The sequence below is a fragment of the Myotis lucifugus genome, unplaced genomic scaffold (assembly GCF_000147115.1).
Source record: "Myotis lucifugus unplaced genomic scaffold, Myoluc2.0 scaffold_198, whole genome shotgun sequence".
Classification (NCBI taxonomy): Eukaryota; Metazoa; Chordata; class Mammalia; order Chiroptera; family Vespertilionidae; genus Myotis; species Myotis lucifugus.
The window spans coordinates 1,509,118-1,533,027 of NW_005871246.1; the positions used below are offsets into that span (position 1 = coordinate 1,509,118).

At 60.0% G+C, this 23,910-nt stretch overlaps 1 protein-coding gene across 1 annotated transcript; it reads left to right on the forward strand.

Moving 5' to 3' along the window:
- The first annotated feature begins 1,139 nt into the window (after positions 1-1,139).
- Positions 1,140-14,168, forward strand: ZNF469 (zinc finger protein 469). The gene has a single exon (XM_014463121.2). It carries the CDS (start codon positions 1,209-1,211, stop codon positions 12,837-12,839), a length of 11,631 nt encoding a protein of 3,876 aa, XP_014318607.1. The 5' UTR covers positions 1,140-1,208; the 3' UTR covers positions 12,840-14,168.
- Positions 14,169-23,910: the final 9,742 nt, after the last annotated feature.

Consider the following 23,910-nt stretch of genomic DNA (forward strand, 5'->3'; position numbering starts at 1 on the left):
GCCTTCCACTAGCTGTGAGGCCATGTGTGAGGTACTCACCTCCCCGTAGCTCTAAGGGTTCTGACCTCCAGAGCCACCGTGAGGACAGGACAAGTGACTGATGGAAGCGCTCAGCTCCCTGGCCCCCAGCCAGACGCTCAGAAGGAGCTCATGCTGAGGTTACTGCTATTGTTCATTCATTCAACAAACTTCACCCACAAGCGTTTGCTCCAAGGTCTCCAGTCTTGAGATGGAAAGGGGATGGAAGGGCTGGCCCCAGGCAGTGGGGCCCGGAAGACCTCTGCTTAGGAGGGGAGGGGCACACACGCTGCTGGGATGGGGGAGGGTCCTCGGGGCTGGCCAGGGGGGAAGAGGGACAGTACTGGAACCATCCCCACCCGGGAGAGACAGGGATGCTTGTGCCCCAAGTCAGGCTATGATCCCTGGGGAGGTCTCCACACACAGGGAGGAAGCACCAGCAGTGCCTGGCGCTGCCTAGAAATACAGATGCAGACCCCACCCAAGGGGCTGACCAGTGGGTCCCCAGGGCGAGTGGCTTGAGGCTATCCTGTGTGCAACGGCTGTAAGACCATCACAGGCCCAGGTGTGAGCCTCAGGCCAGACTCAGGGGTGCATAGCTTCACCCCTTATTTCCCAACTCGGCTTCTGATGTGAGGCCCCTCCTCTCAGCAGGTGGAGGTGTCCCCTCTGTCCCGCCTGGGTTGTCCCCTGACCCCACCTGGGCTGTAGCTCAGGTCACACAGATGGCCACCAGGTGCTCTTTATCCCTGCCATGGGGCCTCCGTAGGTCGGGGGCCTTTCACTCACAGGCTGGCTAGAGCCACACAGGACTGCTCTGAGGTGGCCAGGGGTCTTCTGAGCACTCCCCTTTTTTCCCCTCTCCTTCTCCCCGCCCTGCAACCCCTTGCTCAGTCTGGCAGGAAAGCTTTTCTCCTCTTGTCTCTCAAAGTGGCATTGGAGCTGAGCCCCTTCCTCTAAAGCTGGGGGCTTTGGGGCCAGCTGCTTCTGCTCCCAGCCCTGTCACAGCTCCGTGGGAGCCAGGGAGCCTCCACAGCTCCCTCCTCACTTCTGTCTTTTCCTTTCAGGCTCCACCCAGGACCATGAGAACAGGTTTCTCCAGGGACCCTCAAGGGGCAAGGATGGCCACCCAGCCCTCTCCCCACGGACCCCCGCGGACCACCACATCCTAGCAACCAGACGGAGGGGCCATGCCTGGAGAGCAGCCCCGCGGAGCACCGCCCCCAACCATGACCAGAGGCCTGCAATCCTGCCAGACAACCGGTGGCATGGCCAGTGGCACAGCTCCCCAGCCCCCCGGCGAGGACAGTGCCCTGGCCAGCAGGACCACCAAGGCCATGAGGGAGCCGGGCAGTGGGACCCAGGCCATGGAGCCCCCTGATACCCAGCCTGGGCAGGCTAGGGAGGTGGAGCCCAAGGCCACCCTCCAGAGAACCCAGCCCCTAAGCAGCCCCCCCAGGAAGGGTGGTAGCCCCCGGGCCCCACTAGGGAGGAGCCACACACAGGCTCCCACAGGACACACAGGCAGGGCAGACAACAGCCCCCAGCAGCTCTGCACTCTGAGCATTTCGGGCTCAAGGGCCAGGCCCGCCCTGGATGAGACCCCTGAGGGCCCACAGCGTGAGGGCCCCCGGCCCCCAGAAGCAGAGGCCCCTCCTGCCCCAGAAGAGCTCAGCTTCCATAGGTGCTTCCAGGAGACACCCTCCAGCTTTACCTCCACCAATTATACCTCACCGAGTGCCACCCCAGGGCCCCCGCCCCTTAGGGCCCCCCAGAGCAGTGACGCCAGTCCCTGCAGGCCAGCCTCCTACTCAGAATTCCAGGCCAGTGGGGCCGATGCCTGGCTTCCCGCTGCTGAAAACAACTTCCCAGGTGCTAGTTTCAGGGTCCTTCCCACAGAACCGGAGCCCTTTCCCAAAGCTGGCAGCCCCAGGGTGGCCTCCTTCCAGATCCCCTTCCCAGCACTGCCTGGGGCTGGCCCAAAGCCCTTCCCCGAGGACACGGCAGGGCCTGAGTACTCTGAGAGGGCCCTGGTGTTTGCCTTCCACCAGCCTCGGGGAGAATGGCAGGAGGAGGCAGTGGGCACAGGCGTGGCCTACCCCCTGCCCACACAGCCTGCTCCCCCACCCCCGTCCTGCTTCTCCAGCCAGCCGGGGCGCCTTGACCCCACCAGTGACCTCGGCCGTGCTCTCCCCACAACTGGTGCTGCTCGCCCGGTCCCCGGCCCCTTCTCAGAGAGCACGGTCACCTTCCCAGACAGTTTGCACAAGAGCCTGACCACAGCCCTCCCTGAGAGACCGCCTTCAGCCCACAATGGACTGGGGAGCCCCAGGGGACCCCCAAACTCTTTGCCCCAGAGGCACTTTCCAGGACAGGCTTATGGAAGCCCGGGAGCCAGTGGGGTGGGCACCAGTCCTAGTTCTCTGGACACAGAGCTGGCCAACCCTGGGCCCCCACCCACCAGGCTGCCCCAGCTGTGGGATCCTACCAGAACCCCTTACCCCACGCCTCCCCTGGGCCCCCCAGCCACCACCAGGAGTGTGTTCTTTGAAGGCCAGCCCAGCTCTGGCCAGCGACTTGGACTCCCCCAGAGCCCCCCGCTGCCCTGGCCCCGGGTGCTCCCGGCCACCAGGCCCAGCCCCCATCAAGTGGAGATGCTGAACCGGCTGCCTTTTCCCCCAGGGACCCCTGAGTGGCAGGGGGGGCGCCAGGTAGCCCTGGGTGCTGCCAGCAAGACACCTGGACCTGGCGAGAAGCTGGTGCTGAGAAACAGCCCCGGCCAGCACAGCAGCAGCTCCCCAGGGCTGTTCACCTACAATGGGCTGCAGGACCCTGGAGCCCAGCCCCTGTTCTTTGGGGTGGCCCAGCCCCAGGTCTCACCCCAAGGGACCCCCAGCCTGCCCCCACCCAGGCTTGTGGGAGCCTCTCCCAGTGAGTCCCCACTGCCCTCACCCGCCACCAACACAGCTGGCAGCAGCACCTGCTCATCACTGTCACCGCTGTCCAGCAGCCCAGCCAACCCCAGCTCGGAGGAGAGCCAGCTCCCCGGCCCACTAGGGCCCTCTTCCTTCTTCCACCCCCCCAACCACCCCCAGGAGAACAGCAGCCCCTTCCCATCCCCTGACCCCTCACATGCCCTCCCCATCCACTACCAGCCAGAGCCAGTCAAGACCTTCCCTTTCCCCACAGAGGTGCTGGGGGCTGAGGGTACCTTCAAATGCCTGGAGGAGGTCCCATTCCCCAGTGCGGTCTCTGAGGTGGGCAGTGGGGGGCTGGAGGGCTTCCCCCCGGAGCCGCCCCCCTACTCTGCCCATCACTTCCCCCTCAGCAGCGCCAGCCTGGACCAGCTGGATGTGCTGCTCACTTGCAAGCAGTGCGACCGAAACTACAGCAGCCTGGCCACCTTCCTGGAGCACCGGCAGTTTTGCAGCCTGCTCCTGGCCAGGACCAAGGACAGCCACCAGCAGCCCTCAGAGATCCCCAGGCCTTCCGCTGCCCCCTCTGTGCTGGCTGCCCCCAAAGCACCGGACCCCGGGAACCCAAGCCTTCTCAGCCACACTAGGACGGTCCCCTTCCTGCTAGGGGGAGACCTCCGGGTGGATGGCAAAGATGACCCCCTGAGGACAACTTTCTTGCCCAACCTGACCACTGCCCCTTTCCCACTCTCTGCTGCGGACCTGGACCTGGAGGATGATGCCAAGCTGGACAGCCTCATCACCGAGGCACTCAACGGCCTGGAATATCAGTCAGACAACCCCGAGATCGACAGCAGTTTCATCGACGTCTTCGCTGATGAAGAACCTTCTGGCCCCAGAGGTACCAGTGCCGGGCTGCCCCCCAAGACCAGGGTGGGTGGGGCCATGCCAGAGAACAAATCCCATCCCCCGCTCCCAACCGTGGAGCCCCAGGCCCCCCGCCCTGGGGATGGGGGCTACACAGCCTGCAGCCGGCCCAAAACTCGATCCCTGGGCCCAGTGCCTGCGGAGGCAAATAGGACCAGCCTGGCCAGCCAGCAGAGGAGAGGGAAGCAGTTTAAGTTTTCCCAGGGAGAACTGGACACAGCCAGCACTGCCAAGAGGTCGGGCAGGGGCACCAGAGCCTCCTGTCTGAGGCCCAGGAGGAAGGGCAAAAGGGCTGAGCCAGCCCCACACCGCCCCCGGGACCTCAGGACCCAAGCCCTCAAGAGCCACACAGATCCCTGTGGAAGGCTCCTCCCGGTGGAGACGAGGAGCTCTAAGCGCCTCCGACTGTCCCTGCGGAAGGATTCCAGGAGGAGGAAGGCCTGGGGTGGCACCTGGAGCAAGGAGCTCATCCACAAGATTGTGCAGCAGAAGAATCAGCTGCACAAGCAGCAGGCGCAGCAAGGCCAGGGCAGTTGCTTCCCCCTGGCCACCGAGAGGCCCGCACCCAGCACCCTGGAGGGCAGGCTCCAGGAATATGACTATGCTTCAGAGTCCGAGGAAGAGGACAACTTGCAGCCACGGGGCTCCCACCTCAGAGGCCGGCCTCGACCCGGCAGCCGGCGGTGGCGCCGAGGTGAGAAGAGGAAGGAAATGGACTTAGCCCTGGGTCCTAGAGAAGGGCGAAAGCAGCAGAAATCCAGGAAGGTCGTGAGGCCGGAAACCACAAAGCCAGGCAGGCCTTGCCCAGGCCCCAGTGAGAGCCCTGAGGGCCAGGGCCCAGTGCAAAGCCCTGAGACCGTAGGCAGCCCTAAGGAGAGAGACCCCAAGTGCCTCCTGCAGATTCCCACCAGCACCAAGACCCCAGAAGAAAACCATCCATCGCTGGACTTCCCTCAAGAAGATGTTCCTCCTGACACCACCAAGCTTCTCAGAGATGTTTCGGACCCTCCTCCGTCCACCTGTGTGGAAGGAAGTCTCTGTCCCCCTGCCCCTGAGCAACCACAGCCAGGCAGGGAGGACACCACGGTGCCCCACGGGAGCTCAGCACTGCCAGGTGCAGGCAGTCTGCTGGGTGCCCCCCGGTGCACAGAACCCCCCATCTCTCATGACAAAGAGGACCCCCCTGCCTGCCTGCCAGGAGAATTGCTGGTCCCCATCACTGACACCACTGCTGCCGACCCCGAGCCCAGCACCCTGTTTTTAAAGACCCCTGATCTTGGGTGTGACTCTGTTCTTTTTAACAGAGACTCCCTGGTTCCAGCTGCCAAAATGGAGCCCCAGCCCTACAGCAGCCCCCCCAGAAAATTGCTCCTTGGACCCGAAGATCTGGCTGGCTGTTTCCCCAAAGACTTGTACTCCAAGCCCTTGGCTCCAGACACTCCTGCAGCCAGTAGCAGGCACCTGTGCCAGGAGGGTGTGGACCCCAGCTCCCTCAAGCCAAAACCCCCCAGGAATCCACCCTACTCAGTGAACACGGACCCAGGCAAAGCCGAATCACCGCTGACCTTGGAGTCCACGCCCCTCCTCTCGGGGCTGCCCATGGACGAGTTCGACTCACCGATCTACAGCAGCCTGTCCGGAAATGGGGACGCACAGTCACCACCTACATGCATTGATCCACCCCCAAGGAAACCCCAGCTGGACCCACCCTACCCCTCATTTCTGCCTGAGAAAGGCTGGTCTCTGCTGGAGGAAGTTTCCCCAGTGCTCTCCAGCCATCTGGACCATTCTCCTGACCTCTCGGGGGCAAAGGTGTTCAGTAAGAGGTGTCCCCGTGAAAGGACAACAGCCGCCACCCCTCCGCCTTTGCCGTGCAAGGTTAGCGAATGTAGCATCACTTTTATGAGCAACCTGCCTGAGGATGAACTAGAGATCAAACGATTGGTTACCGAATTAGAAAGTCAGCTGCAAAGTAAAGGTGTGCAGGAGGCCCCGGGAGAGCTGCGTGGAGCTCAGCACACGGGCAGAATGCGCTCGGGCACAGGCACCCCGCTGCCCACCCATCAGGCGGCTTCACCCCAAAAGGACTCATTCTCCACAGCTGACCTCACTGATCTTGGGGAATTGAGTCCACACCAGGAAGGGGCAGAAACAGCCGTGGCCACCACAGAGGGGACCCTAGGGAGCCCCCAGGAGGCGTGGCCCTCATTTCACCTGGGAGAAGCAGCCCCTCCCCCTGCCTCCCACAAAGACCAGGTTGCTGGGACTTCTTTCAGCCCCGCTGGGGCTAGCCTCAGTTTCCAGCCAGTGCAGAACACCAGAGTCTCCAGCAGAGGGCTCCCTGAGGCGGAAGAGGGCTGCAGGGGCTGCCCAGAAGCCTGTCTCCCAGACCCCGGAGAGCCACTCAAACCCCCCTCAGACAGAGGGAAGTTAGTGAAGTGCAGCCCAAACCACGAGCCTTTGTTTCTTAAAAATAACAAGGCCACCGGAATCCATCACAACGAAGACGTCCTGCTGCTCCTTCCCTGCACTCAAAGAGGGGGATCCTGCAAGGCGCAGGGGCCCGGCCAAGATGCCCCTGAGCTGGAGGGGCTCAGCAGTCCTGTTGCCCATCTGGCACCTGCCTTGGCATTTCAGGGTGCTGCAGTTCTGCATCTGGGTGCCAGTCCACCTTCTGGTACCAGTCACCGTGAGGCCCTCAAGGGACATTCTCTAAGCAGTGCAGACGGGGCAGAAGAAACAGGTCCCCTCCACCCTGCAGCAGGGAGCCCTGGCTCTGAGGGTAACAAGAAGGTTGTACCAGCAGGGGCCTCCCCAAGTCCTGGCTGCATGCCCAACATCAGTCCTGGCAGGAGGCCCCAGGACCCAGCCGAAAGCCCCCTATGTCAACTCCAGCTCCTGGTGGCCGGAGCAGCTGAGAATGAAGATGATGACCAGAGCTTACAGGGGCCTCAGCTTGCCAACACCCAGAGCTCTCAACAGAGCAACCCCTCAGATGTGGAAGGGGACATCATAGAATGTGGGAATGTGGCCCATGGCCCTGGTAAGGGTTCAGATGGCGGTGTGCAGATGACAACTATCTCTGAAATGGCCGGATGTCAGCTGAGGCCAGAGGCAGGTGGCCATCTGGGCTCACCCGGCCAGGCTGAGAAGCTCAAAGGCCCAGGTGAAGCCAGCCAGCTGCAACCAGATAACTGGGGGAGCCTGGGGAGCCCAGACAACCTCACCACAGTTGATGCTGATCCTGAAACTACACTGGCCAGCCCCACTGGGGCTGCAGACCAGCTAGGGGGGCAGGTCCTGGGAAGCAGACCGAACTTGGGCCTTCAAAATGAGGCACAGTCCACTCCCAGCCCCTCCTCCTCTGATGTGGAATCTTTAGTCCCGGCCTTGACAGCAACCCATGACCAAAATGGGCCTGAGGACTGGACTCCAGAGGCAGCCAGTCCAGGCCTTAAGAAACACCTGCTACTCACTGGGGAGAGCGCAGAGCTCCCCATGAGAGACCTGGCCAGCTGTGCCCCCTTGCCCATTTCTGCAGCCACCCCTGTTCCCTGCAGCCTTGAGCACCTGCTCCAGGAAGACCCTCCCACAGTGCCTTCAGGTGAGCTGAGGGGGCTGCTCCCAGTGTCGCCATCCCTCGGGGACCCTACCAGCATGAAGCACCTGCCAGCCTATTCCTCTGCCTGTACAGCTCTAAAAAGGGCTGACTGCACCCCAGCTCCCACAGATGCTAGGGCTGGAGGGTCCCTGGCGACCTCCTCATCTTTGAGGACAAGCTCTTGTGGCCTCAAGGAAAGCCTGGTTTGCCACTCTCTCCTAGGGGAACGGAGCCCACTGGAAGACACTTCCACGGGCCAGCCCGGTCTCATCAATGCCTTCATTTCCACCCATGTGGGGGACCACCCTGAAGGCTACATGCCAAGGTCCCTAGAGGGTTCTAGAAAAGAGAGGCTGAGGGGATCTCCTGCCTATGATGTCCCTTCTCCCCCATCGAGGGCCATGTCCCCAAGAGTGACCGTCCAGGCAGCAGCCCTACCCGGCATTCCTGCCACAGATGGCATGGGAGCAGTTAGAGGCCCCAGGGCTGAGTGGCCAGACCCCCACTGCAGGGGGGCACTGCCCCACAGCAGCCCAGACAGGACGCCCGAGGGCCCCTCCTCAGAACACCCAGGACACAGGGAAGGCCAGAGCATCACCACTGTGCCCGCTGACGCTTCCTCCCAGACGACAGCAGGGCCAGAGCCTCGTGCCTGCCGGGAAGGTGAGGCCGGAGCCAGCACCCAGGGCGAGGAGGACCTTAAGATACCTGGGGCTGGGCATCCTGGCATTTCAAAGGCCTCAGCAGCTGGCACCAGAGGCGCGACAGTCACCTGCCCTTGTGAAGAGCTCCAGCAGGACAGAGCCACGTCTCTGAGCAGCACAGCCAGCAACTCCAGGCCCAACTCGCCGCAGAGCCTCAGAAATGTCCCCCAGCAGGTGCCCCAGGGGGACCCTCTAGGTCCCCAGGACCCCAAACAGAAGCCTTGTGGCTTTAAAAACAGCCCCATGTCTACTGAGAGCAGCTGCTGGGAGAACCGAGACCCCAGAGGGCGGCCTGTGACCTGCGAGGTCTGCTCGGCCACCTTCCGATCCGGACCAGGCCTAAGCCGCCACAGAGCCAGGAAGCACAGGCTACAGGGGGTCACCTCCCAGCCAAGCCCCCCAGCCCTGGCTGCTCCCCAATCTGGGGAGCCTGCAGCCCAGATGAGCCGCCCCCCTGGGAAGAAAAGCCGCAGGGCACCCGGGAAGGAGAAACCGAAGCACAGGGCTGGGTCACCTCCGCTCCAGGCCTCCAGGGCTCCTGAGGATGCCCCAAGTCCCAAGATGTCCAAGGGGCTCAGGCGGGGGGTCAGCATTGTGAGAACACCAGTCAGTCCCCCCAGCCAGGAACCACACCCCCCAGGCCTGGTCAAGCAAGAAGTGGGCTCAAGGCCTGCAGAGCCCAGGAAATGGGACTTGCTGCAGAGGGACGACCCCTGTCCCAAACGGGCAGAGAGAAGAGGAGGCAAGAGGCGGGGTAGAGCGCCCATGGGCATCCCCCACGAGTCAGAGGGGAAATCAAATAAGAAATCGAGAAAGCCAAGAGCGAGAAGGTTCCGGGAGGAGAGCGGTCCTCCAGTCTCTCCTGATGTGATTTCAGATAGAAGCCACTGGAATCCATCAACTGCGACTGTCAATTACCCACCCCCTCTGAGCCACTGCCTCGCACAGGAGGCAGAGCAGGAGACGGAGGTCACACAGCTGCCTCTCCTCCTGGCCACAGAACTGGAGGAGACGTCCACACAGAAGTCACCTGGAAAGTGGGTGGCACCTCCAGGGAGAATGGAGGGGGTGCCTCCTGCAGAAGAGACAAGGGAGCCGAAGGCAGCCTTGGCAAGGGAGTCCTGGGGACCCAGAGAGACCAGGACATCGGGTGTCTGCAGAGAACTGTCAAGGGCAGCTGGGGGTACACCTGCAGGGCACAGCAGTGCAGCCGAGAGTGGGTCAGGGCAAGGTGTCTGGGAAGGGCACAAGCCCCCCTGGGGACCCTCAAGCCCCCCAGAGACTTGTGGTTCTGAAGCAGGTGACACCATCAGCAGTTGCCTCCAGGGTCCCCTGTACAATCCAGAAGACAGGGTCCAGGAGCATGAAAGTGTCAGGGACCCTCTGAGCTTGTTTGATGACGAAGCCTCCTTTTCCCAGCTCTTCCCTCTGGGCAACCACTTAACTCGGAAGAAGAACCCCCGAGTCTATGGGAAGCGCTGTAAAAAGCCAAAGCCTCCGCCATTGCCAGAGCCCTGGGAGCTCCAGGGCAGTGAAACTCTGCCCTCTGCCCACATGCCCACAGATCTCAGTGACTCAGGCTCCCTCTGCCTGTCCCTCGAGGACCCATGGAGTGACGAGGCCATGGGCCTGCCTGAGTCCTTCCTCCTGGAGGGCTTCCTCAGCAGCAAGATGCCTGGTATTGACCCCTGGGCCCCAGGACCCAGCCTATGGGCCCTGGAGCCTGACCCAGAGGCGGACTGTGCCGAGCAGGAACCCTCCTGCAGTGCCAAGGACCACCCGTCGGAGAACATCCCTGAGCTGCACATGGTCCCAGCGGCTTGGCGAGGCCTGGAGCTGCAGGCCCCCGCTGATGAGACCGCCTCTTCTCTTGAGGACATGAGCCCTGAGCCCCCCAACCTGGAGCAAGAACACTACAACTGCGGGCTCCCGGGGAACGCCGTGGCTCTTGAGAGGCTCAGCACCAGATTTGAGATGCAAGATATATGCTTTCTGGGACCCTGCGAAGACCCTGTGGCTCTCTCCAACATGAGTTTCTTAGACTTCAAGGCCACAGTGAACTCCCAGGGGTCACGGAGCAAAAGGCCAGAGGAGGTGGCCAAGGCCAAAAGGGCCCCAGTCAGAGACCGGAATGCCAGGGCCAAGAGGACACCCTACAAGTGCAGGGTGTGCTTCCAGCGCTTTCATGGCCTGGGAGAGCTGGACCTCCATAAGCTGGCCCACAGCCCCTCACCGCCCCCCACCTGCTACATGTGTGTGGAGCGCAGGTTTGGCTCTCGAGAGCTGCTGAGGGAGCACCTGCAGGAGAAGCATGTGCAGGGCCGGGCGGGGCTGTGGGCCTGCGGCATGTGCCTGCGGGAGGTGGCCGATGTCTGGATGTACAACGAGCACCTGCGTGAACATGCCCTACGATTTGCCCGAAAGGGGCCGGCACGGAGGTCCCTGGGAGACCCATCTGGACGCTGGGAGGGGGACAGCACTGTCACGCACTTCCTGAGCAGCATGATGGGGCAGGCTTCCAAACCCCACAGGGGCAAGTGCTCAGTTGGCCAGGCAAATGGGGGCCCTGCAGAGAGGGAGAAGCCAAAACCCAAGGCTCGTACCAAAAACTCAAACCAGGATGGCACTTTGATGCCAGACAGCACCTTAGCCAAAAGCAGTCCATCAACCTGTGCAAACCCAGCTCTGCCCAGCAGTTCTGCCACTCTCCCTGGCTCCACCAAGACATGCCCCAGCCTGTCCCCTGCCCCCTGCCCCAACCGAGAGCCCCTACCCCACACCGTCTCAGTGCATCAGGACTGCAAGGACCCCTCCCGAGACTGCCACCACTGCGGCAAGCGGTTCCCCAAGCCTTTCAAGCTGCAGCGCCACCTTGCGGTGCACAGCCCGCAGCGTGTCTTCCTGTGCCCCCAGTGCCCCAGGGTCTACCCTGAGCCCTGCGAGCTGCGTGCGCACCTCGCCAGGGAGCACGGGGTGAGGGAGGAGCTGGAGCTGCAACACACCCCACTGTATGACTGTGAGCTCTGTGCCAATGTCACCCACATCAGCAAGAGGTCCTTCATCTGCAGCTCTTGCAACTACACGTTCGCCAAGAAGGAGCAGTTTGACCGACACATGGACAAACACCTGAGGAGGGGCCAGCAGCCCTTCACATTCCGCGGGGTGCGGAGGCCAGGCGCCTCCGGGCAGAAGACACAGGCCCGGGAGGGCTCACTACCTAGTAAACGGCGCAGAGTGGCCACGCCCAGCAGCGCCCCTGGGCCCGTCGTGGACAGGTCTCTGTCTCTGGGCAGCAGCCCCACTCTGAGCGAGGCATCCATGCCAGCCCTGCTCCAGCCCTGCCTCGAGGCGGCTCCTGGTGGCACCCAGGGTCAGCCCAGGACCCCAGAGAGGCCCATGGATCTTGAGGGCCACCTGGCCAGGGGCAACAAGCTGCCCTCTGACTCCCAAGAGTTCATTCTCCCATCTCTGTCTCCTTTCCCAGCAGCCTCAGCTGATGGCAAAGATGGCCACAAGCCAGACCAAGCCCTGGAGAGCCCCCCAGATGGGGATTCCCCAGGAAGCCCTGGGCCTCTTCTCGAGCAGGCTCTCCCTCTGGAGGGATTTCTACCCCAGCCAGGGGCCAGAGGCCAAGCCTCAGAGAGCCTATTCTCAGGGAAAGGCAGGACGCCGAGTGCCCCTGGCAAATGTGCCCCTGACCATCACCCAGAAGCCCCCTCCATGCTCCGGAAGGAGAAGCAGGTGTCCACATGCCACATGGCGTCTGAGGGGGACAAGGGAGTCCCCTCCCATAAGGGGAGTGCCACCAAGCATGGGGGCTGTCAGAGTTCATCAAAGGACAGGCCAACTCTGTCTATCCCCGGCAAAGCACCCAAGTTCCCGGTGCAATCGAAGAAGGCCGTGGCCAGCCCAAAGCCTGGAGAGCCAGCCCGTGGCACTGAGGACAGGCAGAAGCCCACTGCCCTCAAAGCCAAGCCAGGCCCCAGCTCCCAGGGCAATGGAGACCCACAGCACAGCACCAAGACAGCAGGTGGCAGCCAGCCTCAGCCAGCCAGTGGGCAGCTCCAGAGCGAAACAGCCACTACCCCCTCCAAGCCCAACTGCCCAGCCCAGAGCCCCGCCCCAGACAAGCCCCCCACTCGAGCCCCAGCCAAGGGCTACTCCAAGGCCCCCAGGGAAGCTGGTGACCAGGGGCCCCAAGGGAGCCTGGTCCCCAGGGAGGGTAGGGAGGGCAAAGAGAAGAAGAGAAAGGGCCGGGCCCTGGGGCCAAGCAAGAGTGAAAGTGTTGGGAGCTTGGGAAGGGCCCCTTCAGTCCCTGACAAACCCCGCCGGGCTCCCCGGAAGCAGGCTACTCCCAGCCGTGTGCTCCCTGCCAAGCCCAGGCCCGGTAGCCAGAGCAGCATTACACTGCCTCAGCCCTCAGAGCAGCAGAGGGGGGAGCCCAGCCACACACACCGGGACTTCAGACGCAGCAGAGACGGACTAGGCAAAGCCTTTCCGCAGGCGAGACCCCTGCACAGGACCCCCAAGAAGGGCAGAGCTGTCCGCGGTGCTGAACATGCCAATCCCCGAGCCTGCTGGACTGCTGAATCCCAGAACGACCTCCTCAGCCAGCTCTTCGGACAGAGACTAACCAGCTTCAAGATCCCTCTTAAAAAGGACTCCACTGAGTAACTTACAGGAGTGAGAGAGTGCATGGGAGAAGGGCTGGGGGATGAACCCAGTGAATAAGGGACTCCTGTCTACACTGGCAAGCTTCAATACTCAGATAGTTTGACTGGTGGCCACATCTTAATCCACCTGACTTACCATGCAAGTGCTCAGACTCCAGTGTTAGAGCTGAGACTCTAATGCTTGGAGTAGGGCCTGGGGTTGATGGACAGCAATACCCTTCCACCTAGAAGGTGAGGGTGAGGGGCTGGCCAGCAGCAGGCTCTTTGAGACCACGCAGCTGTTTTCTCAGTACCAAGAACTTGAAGAGCAGCTCACACCTTGCATCCCTTGTGCCCCCTCCTTTGAAGGTTTGGACAGGGTCCTCCCCTCCGTGTCACCTATTAGGGAAGTAAGGAGGCAACCACGGTCGGATCACAGCAGGACCCCTCTTGGTCTTGCTGCTGTTGCTGCAATTCCAAAGTGGCCTTACAAATCAAATGGGGCCTCCCCACCTAGAGACCTGTGAGCTGCCTGGCCCCTCAAGCACATGGTCGTGATGGCCACTATCCACACCACAGACAGAAGCGCTGGTTTCCAGTGCACCTTGACCCCTGAGGCCCAGGTTCCCATGTGGACTGGGAGGAAGCTGCTCAACAGCCAGCTCTCACCCGTTCTTCCTGCCCATCCCCCACACACACCCCAGCCTCTGTGGTTGCCTTTCTAGAGCTTTCCTCCTACACAGAGCTCTCGGCTGGCAAGTATCAGCAATTTAGCTCTGAAGTTTCTGGTGCTATTTTCATGTTGTAATGTGAATACAGGCTTCCTTGATTTGTTTTACCTGGGTGGGTTGGGAGGGGAGACAGGCTGGAGAGGTGAGAAGGGGGCTGCATGGAAGGCCCACAGGCACCAGCCGCCCCAAGAAGTCTTTCACTGGCTCCCCGGTCAGCAGGCTCCAGCCCCAGGGTTGCAGTCAGAGAACTGGCTGGGACACTCAGGGCCGGGTGTGGCGCTGCTGGCATCTCATGCACTGATGTGACCCAGGGCTCGGTATGCACGTCCTTTTTACAGAATCGTGTCTTCGAAGGGAGTAGGAGTGTGGGAGGGACTTCCTTCTGTTCTTGGTGTCTGAGGTCCCGTTTGTTTCCTTCTGTTTTCTCATTTTTACCTTGGGTACAATGTGCATGTCAAAAGTTTTTATTTTGGCATTTTGAAAGAGACCAAACCAGGCCCAAATCTCCTTTCTAGAAGGTGTTGTGTGCCCCTCAGAATGCCTCTCTAGTGCTGATAAATAAAACATGGGAACTCTGAGGCTGTGCTATGCGAATCACAGCAAACTCATCCTGTCAAATATATTCCCACTATTTTCACAGAAAGCCTCTGCTGTGTGGCGTCCGTCCTCCAGCCAGCCCCACCCTGCCTGCCCACCTGGGCCCAGAACCTGACTCATGGAGTGTCAGCTTCGGCTGCCACTTTTGTCCTGAAACCAGGGCTACCTGGCCCTGTAGAGCCTCCCCCGAGCAGCAGAGCGGTCCCACCAGCCCCGCCAGGATTGGTAACACATGCAGATAATGCCATAGGGCAGCCTCACTTTGTTTCTGAAGCTTTCAGAGCAGGAAAGTCAGAAAATCATTAACTCCGCTCAGTTTAGGGGACACGGGAAGGCAGCAGAGGCAGCATGAGGGGTAAAACCAGGAGACCCTCCCCATCGCAGGCTCAGACCCACGGGGCTCACTCAGACCTGAAGACCCCCTCAAAGACTCCAGTGTCTGGGACATGTACCTGGAGGGCAAGCGAGGCTGTCTAGAGTCAGGCACCCATCTGGTCCTGCCCTTGACAAACACCTGGGCCCAGCATGAGGGGTAGCGCTCAGAGCAGGTCCCCAATAACACGTGCTGGGTAGAGGAGAAGAGCCTCGCCAAGCCCTCTCCACAGGAAGAGGGATCCCACCTGTGAAATGGTAACTGGGGCCTCATCACTTCTGTTCAGGCCCACAGACCCCTGCCCCAGCGACACTCCCCTGCCTGCCCGGCTCACCTTCATCCCGCCAGGCCCTTGACAGTTCCCTCCACCAGGAATGCCCTTCCCAGGTCCTCTCCCTAAGTCTTAGCCCCTCCCATTGGTGTGCCCCCAGCCCCAGGTGGGCAGCCATGAGGGAGTCAGTGAGGGGCCTGGCCATCCGCCTCCGTTTATGCACCTGTTCTGCACCGGGAAATGGGCCAGAGGCAGCTCCCACTCTCAGAGGTTTCCAAACAGATCCTGTCAGGAGTAGGGGCTTTGGTCTCTTTGAGGGGTCTCTGTGGCAGGGCCGCTCACAGGATGGGCGATCAGGGATGGGAAGAGCCCTGACTGCTGCACAACGGAGACAGGTGGTGTTGGGGTGTGTGAGTTTGAGCCACGTTTGAGAAAGGCTGTCTGGGGACTCGGCATGGAGACCCATGAGGTCCAGCGGGTTTGCAAGACTGGGTGCTCACATTCCTGGGTGCCCCCATTTACCATACGTCTGGCAAGGCCTGGGGCCAGCAGCATCTGTATCACTGGGAACATGGTGGACATTCCAGGCTCTGCCCAAATTTCAGTCAGATGCTCTGGGGTGGGTGAGCACTCTGTGATGTCACATGCCCTTGGGGTGCTGGCTCCCACAATATTTGGGAACCCATCATGGCTCCAGTCTGCTCAGGGACTGGTGTGAACAAGACACCCCACTCCTGTGGCAGTAACCCCCTCCTGCAGCCAGAGCCCCCAGCGTGCACATGCCCAGCTGGCCAGCAGGTGGCAGCATTTGTCCAGCTAGGCTGGGCACCTAGGCCACTGGCAGCTGGACTCTAGGCCTAGAGTCACCCACCGCTTTCACATGCAAACACCACAGACGCACACCGTAGCCCCACCCCTCTTCCACCTGACCAACAGGTTCAGAAACCCAAGCTTACTGCACATATGTGTGCACCCCTCCACAGCCTTACACAAGCCGGCATGGCATGCAGCCCCACACCAGCAAACATGGGACTTGCCCAGACACACTGAGACATGAGTGATGGTGGGTATGTCTAGGAGGACCTGGCCCTTGAGAGGCCCCCAGGCAGGCATCCCAAAGTGGCTGTTTGAGCCATGGAGTGGGCTGGATGAGGATGGGCGAGGGTTTGGGCAGGAGCAGGGCCACTGCTCCCTGAGGACCTGAAGAAGTGCCTGGCCATCCTGCAGCTGAGAAAATGGCATAGCGACCCCCACCCCCCCCTCACCCCTGAATGTCCTCAGGCAGTGCTGCTGCTTCTGCCCTAGTTCACCATCTAGGAAGTCTGCAGGGTTCCTCCAGGGGCTGCCCTGAGGCAGGCAGGGGTAGGCAGGGGGTGTGCTAGTAGAAAGTAACATGAATGTCTGCATTGTTCAACTGCATCCTCCAATAGGTCCCAAAACCTGACCCCAATAACCTCTCTACCCCACCATCTCAGAGACAAGCAGGAGAGAAGATGGTGCTTGTGAGCAAGTGATGAGGTGCAGGTGGAGGGGAGAAGCTGGGAGAGAGAAAGAGCAGGGGTTGCCTGGACGTGGGTGGTCAAGGCAACCAGAGGGAGAGCAGCTGGTGGTGGAGTGACAGGCCAGCCTCCATCCCCCCAGACACTATAAAGGGGGAGCTTTGCGAGGCACATCCGCCCGGGGAACTGACTACAGAGTGTTACTTACAGTGGGCTTACCTCAGCTTCTGGGGCCACAAAGGCCATAGAGAGTCCAGTGTCTGAGAAGGTGTGTAGATGGCCGTGTGCACACAGTGGGAAGAATCCAGTGGAAAGGATCCCACAGGGCTGGCCTCAGAAGCAGACATCCACCAGGGAAGGGGCGAATCCTTGGCACTCCGGAGTGGCCATTGTCAGGACTCCTTGAAGAGCCCCCGATGAGGGGATAGGACTTGGAGACTCATTTGTCCTTCCTATGTCACCCATGAATGTGCTGCACGTGGGATCTGAAAATCTAGCCCTGAGACCACATGACTCCCGTTTCTATGCCGGTCCAGTGGGTGGGCTGCACAATTCTTGCAGAAGCCTGACCGCAAGGCCCGAGGTCCTGCTGCTGTGGGAATGGTGGCCCCAAGCAGCCACACTGAGCCCCTCGGGGCCATCTCTCTTTTCCGCCCACTCTGGGCCTGGGCGCCCAAGGCCATGGCCTCTTTCCCACAGGACACTGTCTACCTCACTGACTGGCTGGTATGGCCTTGTAGGCTGCAGCTCAAGGCCACAGGCCTCCTCCCCAGAGCCCCCAGGCAGAGAGGAGACAGGACTGGGCCTCCCAAGGGCCAAGGTTTAGCTGGACCTAAACAAACTGCACCTTTGCCTGCCCTGCCGAGAGACCCCCAGAACCATGCCTGGGGCCTAGGAGGGAGACAGGTGTGTTCAGCCACAGGCCAGGCTCTGGACTGGGAGACAGCAGACCTTAGGCTCATCACCATCCGCACCTCAGTTTACCCACTCATTAAATTGGCACAATTGCCAAAAACCCTTGGAGATTCTCTCTTAGGCTTAAGTGTTGTGGCTAGACTGGTGGGTCTCACTCCTCTGCCCTCCACACCCCTCAGCATGTACCTGGCTCTTCCTTCAGGTCTGTACTCAAATGACACCTCCTATCTGTAGCCTCTCCTGGTTAAGGCAACTGCACCCCCAGTGCCCCTGCAGACCCCCACCCTGCTATATAGCATGTTCAACCTTCTGGTGTGCCCCAGGGCCCAGTCCTCAATTGTGGCTCTTGGCCTCCTGCTGCTAGACTCTTGTGTGTGTTCATGGTTTTACCTTTAGTGACTAGAGTAGGAGCTCAATACATGTTTGTAGGTGGGAAGAAGTGAGGACGGGACAAGGGAGAAAGGAAGGAAGCAGAGCCAAGGGGTGGGAGCAGAGGAGGAGAGGAGGGAACAGGACAGGAGAGGGGAGAGGGGGGAGGGGAGAAGGGAGGGGGCGGCGAGGGGAGAAGGGGGAAAGAAGGAGAAAGAAAGAAAGGAAGTCTTCCTGTGGGTAAGTGTGCATTTCCTATCTGGTGATATAACCACGTAACCCCAGCTCTCAGAGTTGGGAAATGTCCAGATAATACTTCCTTCCAGATAACACTTGCTCCCGGTACCGCCTTGCCTCATGGGGTCAATGGGCCACACTTGGGCAGCTGCATGAAACCATGGCTCTAGCTAACACCCAAGGACCTAGGACGGTCTCCAGGCAACAGCCTTTGTGTCCAAGGATATCAGAGGGGGTGGCTTGTTAGAGATGCTAGCTTTATAGAGGACCACCATGCCCAGGAGAAAGGGCTTATCTGGCGTACTCCCAGGATGACTCTCTCTACTGTCCCTCAGATGGAATCCACAACTGCAGGCAGAACTGCCTGAGCCCAGTCTCCAAGCCAGAGCCACCCACCCACAATGGGGGCAGCCAAGGCAGCAACCCCCCACCTGCTCCCACCAGCCTGGGGGCGCCCAGACAGCAGGCCAACTCCTTCTCTGCTCCTTTTGCAGGCAGCCTCCTGATTCCTAACTTAATTTATTTTGACATCCTTGCTGCCTTTTGACCTCCTTACAGAGTCACATGGTTCTTAAAACTCATTATCCCCCCATTGAAACCGGAAGTTAATTAAACCCTTCACAGAGCCAGTGTTGATGAATGTCAGGATGGGCCCCTGATGCAGCAACCCAGCGGCCTTGGGCTGACCTGCAGCTCAGAGAGGGGGAGAAGGGGGGAGCAAGGCCTGGGACAGACGGTCCCCTTTCCCTCCAACGCAGCAACCAGTGTTCATTCTGGAGCAGAGGGTGTGGATTTCCTAGGGAGAATCCACTTACCTGCTGTGTGGCCCTGGGCAAGTGACTTCACTTCTCTGAGCCTCAGTTTACTCGTCTGGCAAATGGAAATTCTAACAGTCTTTCAAAGAGCCATTATAAGCAGACAGTGCATTGATCTGTATTAGTGCTCAGCACAGGGCCCGGCACCAAGGAACCCTCCATGACATTACTCTCATGGCTGCTAGTGTAAGATGACAGAGCACTGAGTGCTGCAGAAGAGGCCTCTGGTCCCCACAAGCTGGAGCAGAGAGGAAAGGCCGAGTCTTGTCTGGGAGCAGTCAGGGGCTTCCCTGAGGAAGGGAAGTGGAAGGGAAGTGCCAGGCAGTGGGAGAGAAGGGTGCATGTGGCAGTAGGACCAGCTTTTGAAAAGGCCCAGCCAGCAGGACACTTGGATGCTAGTACTAGGAGGTTCAGAAAAGAGGGTAAGAGCAGGGCAAACCAGGGCAGAGGTTATCACCAGCAGTGGGGTCAGGAGGGCTGTGGGGGACCAGTGGGGTGGGGACAGTGGTTAGGGTGGTGACTGAGGGAGGCTTGGAGCACAATGGGGTGGTGGCGATGTGCCAGGGGGCATTTTGGAGCTATAAAGAGGTGAAGTCACAAACAGTGGAGGGACAGTGAAGCAGAAAGAGGGAGTGCTCTTCGTGGGCCTGGTGTCCTGAGACCCTTCATCTAGCCTGGCCTTGGGACCTGCTCTGTGCCATAGTCTGCTGCAGCCCGATTCATTTGAGACCCAACCCTCAGCCCTCCCTGCCTTTGCACCTACTCTTCTCTCAGCTGAGAATGCTCTTCTCCCATCACTCTTTTTTGAGCATCCTCTTTATTCTTCAACTAGAGGCCCGGTACACGAAAATTTGTGCACTCGGGGGGGGGGGGGAAGGGTCCCTCAGCCTGGCCTGTGCCCTCTCGCAGTCTGGGACCCCTCGGGGGATGACCACCTGCTGGCTTAGGCCCGCTCCCTGGGGTATTGGGCCTAAGCTGGCAGTCAGACATCCCTCTGGCAGCCTGGGAGCCCTCGGGGGATGTCCACTTGCCAGCGGGGAGCAGGCCTAAGCTACAGTCAGACATCCTTAGCGCTGCTGAGGAGGCGGGAGAGGCTCCCACCACCACTGCTGTACTGGCAGCCGTCAGCCTGGCTTGTGGCTGAGCAGAGCTCCCCCTGTGGAAGCACAATGACCACCAGGGGGCAGCTCCTGCATTGAGCATCTGCCCCTTGGTGGTCAGTGTATGTCATAGTGACCAGTCATTCCCAGTCATTCTGCTGTTAGGGTCAATTTGCATATTACCCTTTTATTATATAGGAGTGCCTGGCAAGCCTGGGTGAGGGGCTGATGGCTGTTTGCAGGCTGGCCACAGCCCCTTCAGGGTGGGGGTTCCCCCTGGGGTGCCTGGCCAGCCTGGGTGAGGGGCTGAGGGCCATTTTCAGGCTGGCCACACCCCCTTCAGGGTGGGGGGGTCCCCACTGGGGTGCCTGGCCAGTCTGGGTGAGTGGCTGATGGCTGTTTGCAGGCTGGCCACAGCCCCTTCAGGGTGGGGATCCCCACTGGGGTGCCTGGCCAGCCTGGTGAGGGGCTGATGGCTGTTTGCAGGCTGGCCACAGCCCCTTCAGGGTGGGGGTCCCCGCTGGGGTGCCTGGCCAGCCTGGGTGAGGGGCTGATGGCTGTTTGCAGGCTGGCCACAGCCCCTTCAGGGTAGGGGTCCCCCCTGGGGTGCCTGGCCAGCCTGGGTGAGGGGCTGATGGCTGTTTGCAGGCTGGCCACAGCCCCTTCAGTGTGGGGGTCCTGCTGGGGTGCCTGGCCAGTCTGGGTGAGGGGCTGAGGGCCGTTTTCAGGCTGGCCACAGCCCCTTCAGGGTGGGGGTCCCCACTGGGGTGCCTGGCCAGTTTGGGTGAGGGGCTGATGGCTGTTTGCTGGCTGGCCAAGCCTCCCAGCGGGAACCCTCACCCCATGAGGGTGTGACCATCCTGGGTGAGGGGCTGATGACTGTTTGCAGGCTGGCCACAACCCCTGGCCACCCAAGCTCCCAGTGGAGGCTGGCTGGAAGCAGGTATCTGGGATTTATTTGTCTTCTATAATTGAAACTTTGTTGCCATGAGCAGAGGCCACAGCCGGCTCAGGGCAGGCGGGAAGCTTGGCTTCCTCCATCGCCCGGGTAACCAAGCCTCCTGCTTGCTCCAGCTCAGTGGCTGCCAGCTGCCATCTTGGTTGGGTTAATTTGCATATAGTCGCTCTGATTGGCTGGTGGGCATGGCTTAGGGCATAGCAAAGGTACAGTCAATTAGCATCTTTATCTTTTATTAGTATAGATGTCCATCTTAAGTTTATAAAACATTCTGTGGCTTCCTTGGTCATAGCCCAACAATCAGTGCAAGGCCTGGCCTGCAGGAGATGCCACAATTAGCTCCTTCCCCCACCCATAGCAACTGCCCAGCCATGGGCCACCCTCCTCGGGCAGGGCAGCACAGAGCATGCCCACAGTTCAGAGGGCAGAGCTAGACCAGACATGAGCCCAGAACCACAATGGCATCAAGAGGAGCCCTGAGAGGTCAGGGGCCACCCTGGGTGAGGAAACCAAGGACTGGATTGGTGAAGGACTTGCTCAGGTCATGCCCTCTAAAAAGGCAAAGACAGTTTTTCACTCTCCCAAGCCAGGGTTAAGAGTATGGGCTCTGGAGTTAACCTGCTTGGGGTTACAGGAAACTGCCACTTCTGAGCTGGAGGACCACTCTGAGCCTTAGTGCCTTCGTCACTGCCACAAGAGCCTGAGCACTGTGTCCCAGGCCCAGCTCTGCCACTTTCTGCCTGGGGACTCTAATGGCTGTAACCAGCAGAGGGTTGCACAAAGACTTCGTGAAAGAATATGAACCAGCCCAAAGGAAGGGCTTAGAAAATGCTGGTGATGGATCATGACATCACCCCCTAGAGTGGGCGTCTAGGACAGAGCCATGCTCAGGAACCTTTCCTGGGACCAAATACCCTTGGAACCTCCTGGGAGGCCTCCAGGGAGCCTGCTATTAGCCTTGGAATCCAGTGAGCAGGGGAGCAGCCAGGCCTTGGTCAAGGCAGCCCAACTCCATGCAAAGCCCCTCCCAACTCCACAGCAAGCGTTGACAGCCCCTCATTGAGACTGAATGCAATTCTGTTTACTCCACTAATGACTTTTGGATGTGAATCCCAGCACTCCTCACAGTCACACAGGGACAGGTGGAAATTAGGGTTCACAATGGGCAGCCCATGGGGATGGAGGTGGCCAGGTGAGACACCTTCAGCAGCCCTGCACCCTGCTCCTCCTCCAGACAGCCTTCCCTGACTTCCCCAGGCAGAGGCAATTGCTCCCACTCTGGACTCACCAAGGCCTTCTTTTCAACAGCACTTGTTGCTCTTCTTTCCTCAATTTAGCTCTATTGTCAACAGACCTCCTCTGAGGGCATAGTAGTGTGTTCAAGGTCCTATGGCATCACCACTGATCACCAGCAAGGCAGTTTCCTCCCCTGTGTAATGGGGTAAAGACAGCCCCCGCATGGCAGGTGGAGAGAACAAGCATAGAAGGAAAGTGCTCCAGAAGCAGCTCTCACCTGGGTCTGGGCTGTTATGGCACTTCATGGGCCTGTGACCTGTGCAGGTACATGGGGCCTGCAGGCCTTGGGAAGGTCCTGCACTTGGTTTAACACGCTGCTGTTGCTGCCCTGAAATTCTTAATTTTTGAACAAGGGGGCCCCACATTTTCATTTTGCACAGGGCCTCAAAAATGATGTAGCTAGTCCTGGTCAGCAGGTTCTGTTTCTCACCTGCCTCTGCTCCTAAGTCTCTGGGTGATTTGGATGTGTTTCTCCTCTTGGGGCCACAGTTTATGGGCAAAGAAGTGGCCAAAGTGATGCCTATCTTCTCATACTGCACCCAAGACACATATCACTAATGGATCATGGCTCTTTCTCCTGCTGACCCTCAAGATCCTTCTTAAAGGATCTCCAGCCATTTCAGCAGCACCAACCTGGGTGTGCATGGAGCCCCAGACACAACCCATGGCCACCTCCTCCAGGAATCCCTCTGACTCCCAAATCCCCATCTTTGAGAAGGCAGTAAAGCCGAAAGGGGAGCACAGATAGGTGGGGTGCCTCATTCAGTTGACAAACACTATGGGAGCCTTGGGCTGAGCAAACCAGTCTGCCATGGACCCTGAGCTCCTCAATGAGGGGCTACAGCACCAGTCAGCTGTAGGAAGGCAATACCCACTGGCTCTGGGTAGGAAGCTGTGTGACCCTGGGCAAGTCTCTTGGCCTCCTAGCCTTAGTGTTTCTGTCTGTCCAGTGTCAGTGGGTGGTCCCAGGGTGGACCTCAGCCTCCTGCCCTGCCTGCCACTCTATACTGCCCAGAGACCCCCTGAGAGTAGTGACAGGGCAGGGGAGAGTGCCCAGGCTCCAGGGATAACCCTTCTCCTTATCCATGGAGTGGGGGCAAAGGTAACAGGAGTCAGAATGGTGTGGGGGTCTCACTGGCAGGGGGCTCAACATTCAGCCAGCCTCTGCATGTGACAGTGGTGACGATTATCTGCCACTAGATGGGTGGAGCTCTTTAGAAAAGGTCTTCCTGGTAGCTCTGGGGCCCTACTAACTCCCTATTTCTTGTGAATATGGGGGACAGGGGGCAGGCACTAATTCAGGGCGAGAACATTAAAAAAAAAAAGAATACAATTGTGCTCCTGTTGGGCAACCCTAATGCTGTGTGACCTTGAGCAAGGCTCACTGGAAATGGGGGCCTCTGGGATCCCATAAACATATCCCAAAAGACAAAAGAGTCATCTCTATTTCCAGGATTGGAACAGACAGTACGGACCCTGGGGACCCTCGCTCCTTTCTGACTGCCCAGGCGGGAGGGGCGTGGGGATTCGCTCAACCGGCTGAGGGGCTGGCTTCCTGGGCCTCCAGCAGGACACCCCGCAGAGGAGAGGCTCCGGAGGGGTGACACCCGCGACTGCTGGGAGAGGGGCAGGGACAGGCCCCTAACTTCCGCAACCTCCAAGATTTCCTGCCAGATCTCAGTCCGAGGGAGGAGGACCCGAGGTCCCAGCTTTCCATTTGGGGGTCTCGGCCACTGGGGTGGCGGACCCTGGGGATATCGCCTCCACCGGAGACTCGGGGGAAAGCCCCCACCAGCCAGAGCCGGCTCCACACCTCAAATCGGACCCAAGACAAATGTGAGGTGTCAGGACATTGAGCTTCCCCGCAGGCTTGGGAGCGCGCAGAACGGAGGGCTGAGGGCGGAGTTACAGGGTAGGGGGCGGGGCTATTGG

What these genes read in the sequence shown, in the direction of transcription:
- ZNF469 (XM_014463121.2), top strand. Translation starts at nt 1,209, where the DNA reads ATGCCTGGAGAGCAGCCCCGCGGAGCACCGCCCCCAACCATGACCAGA.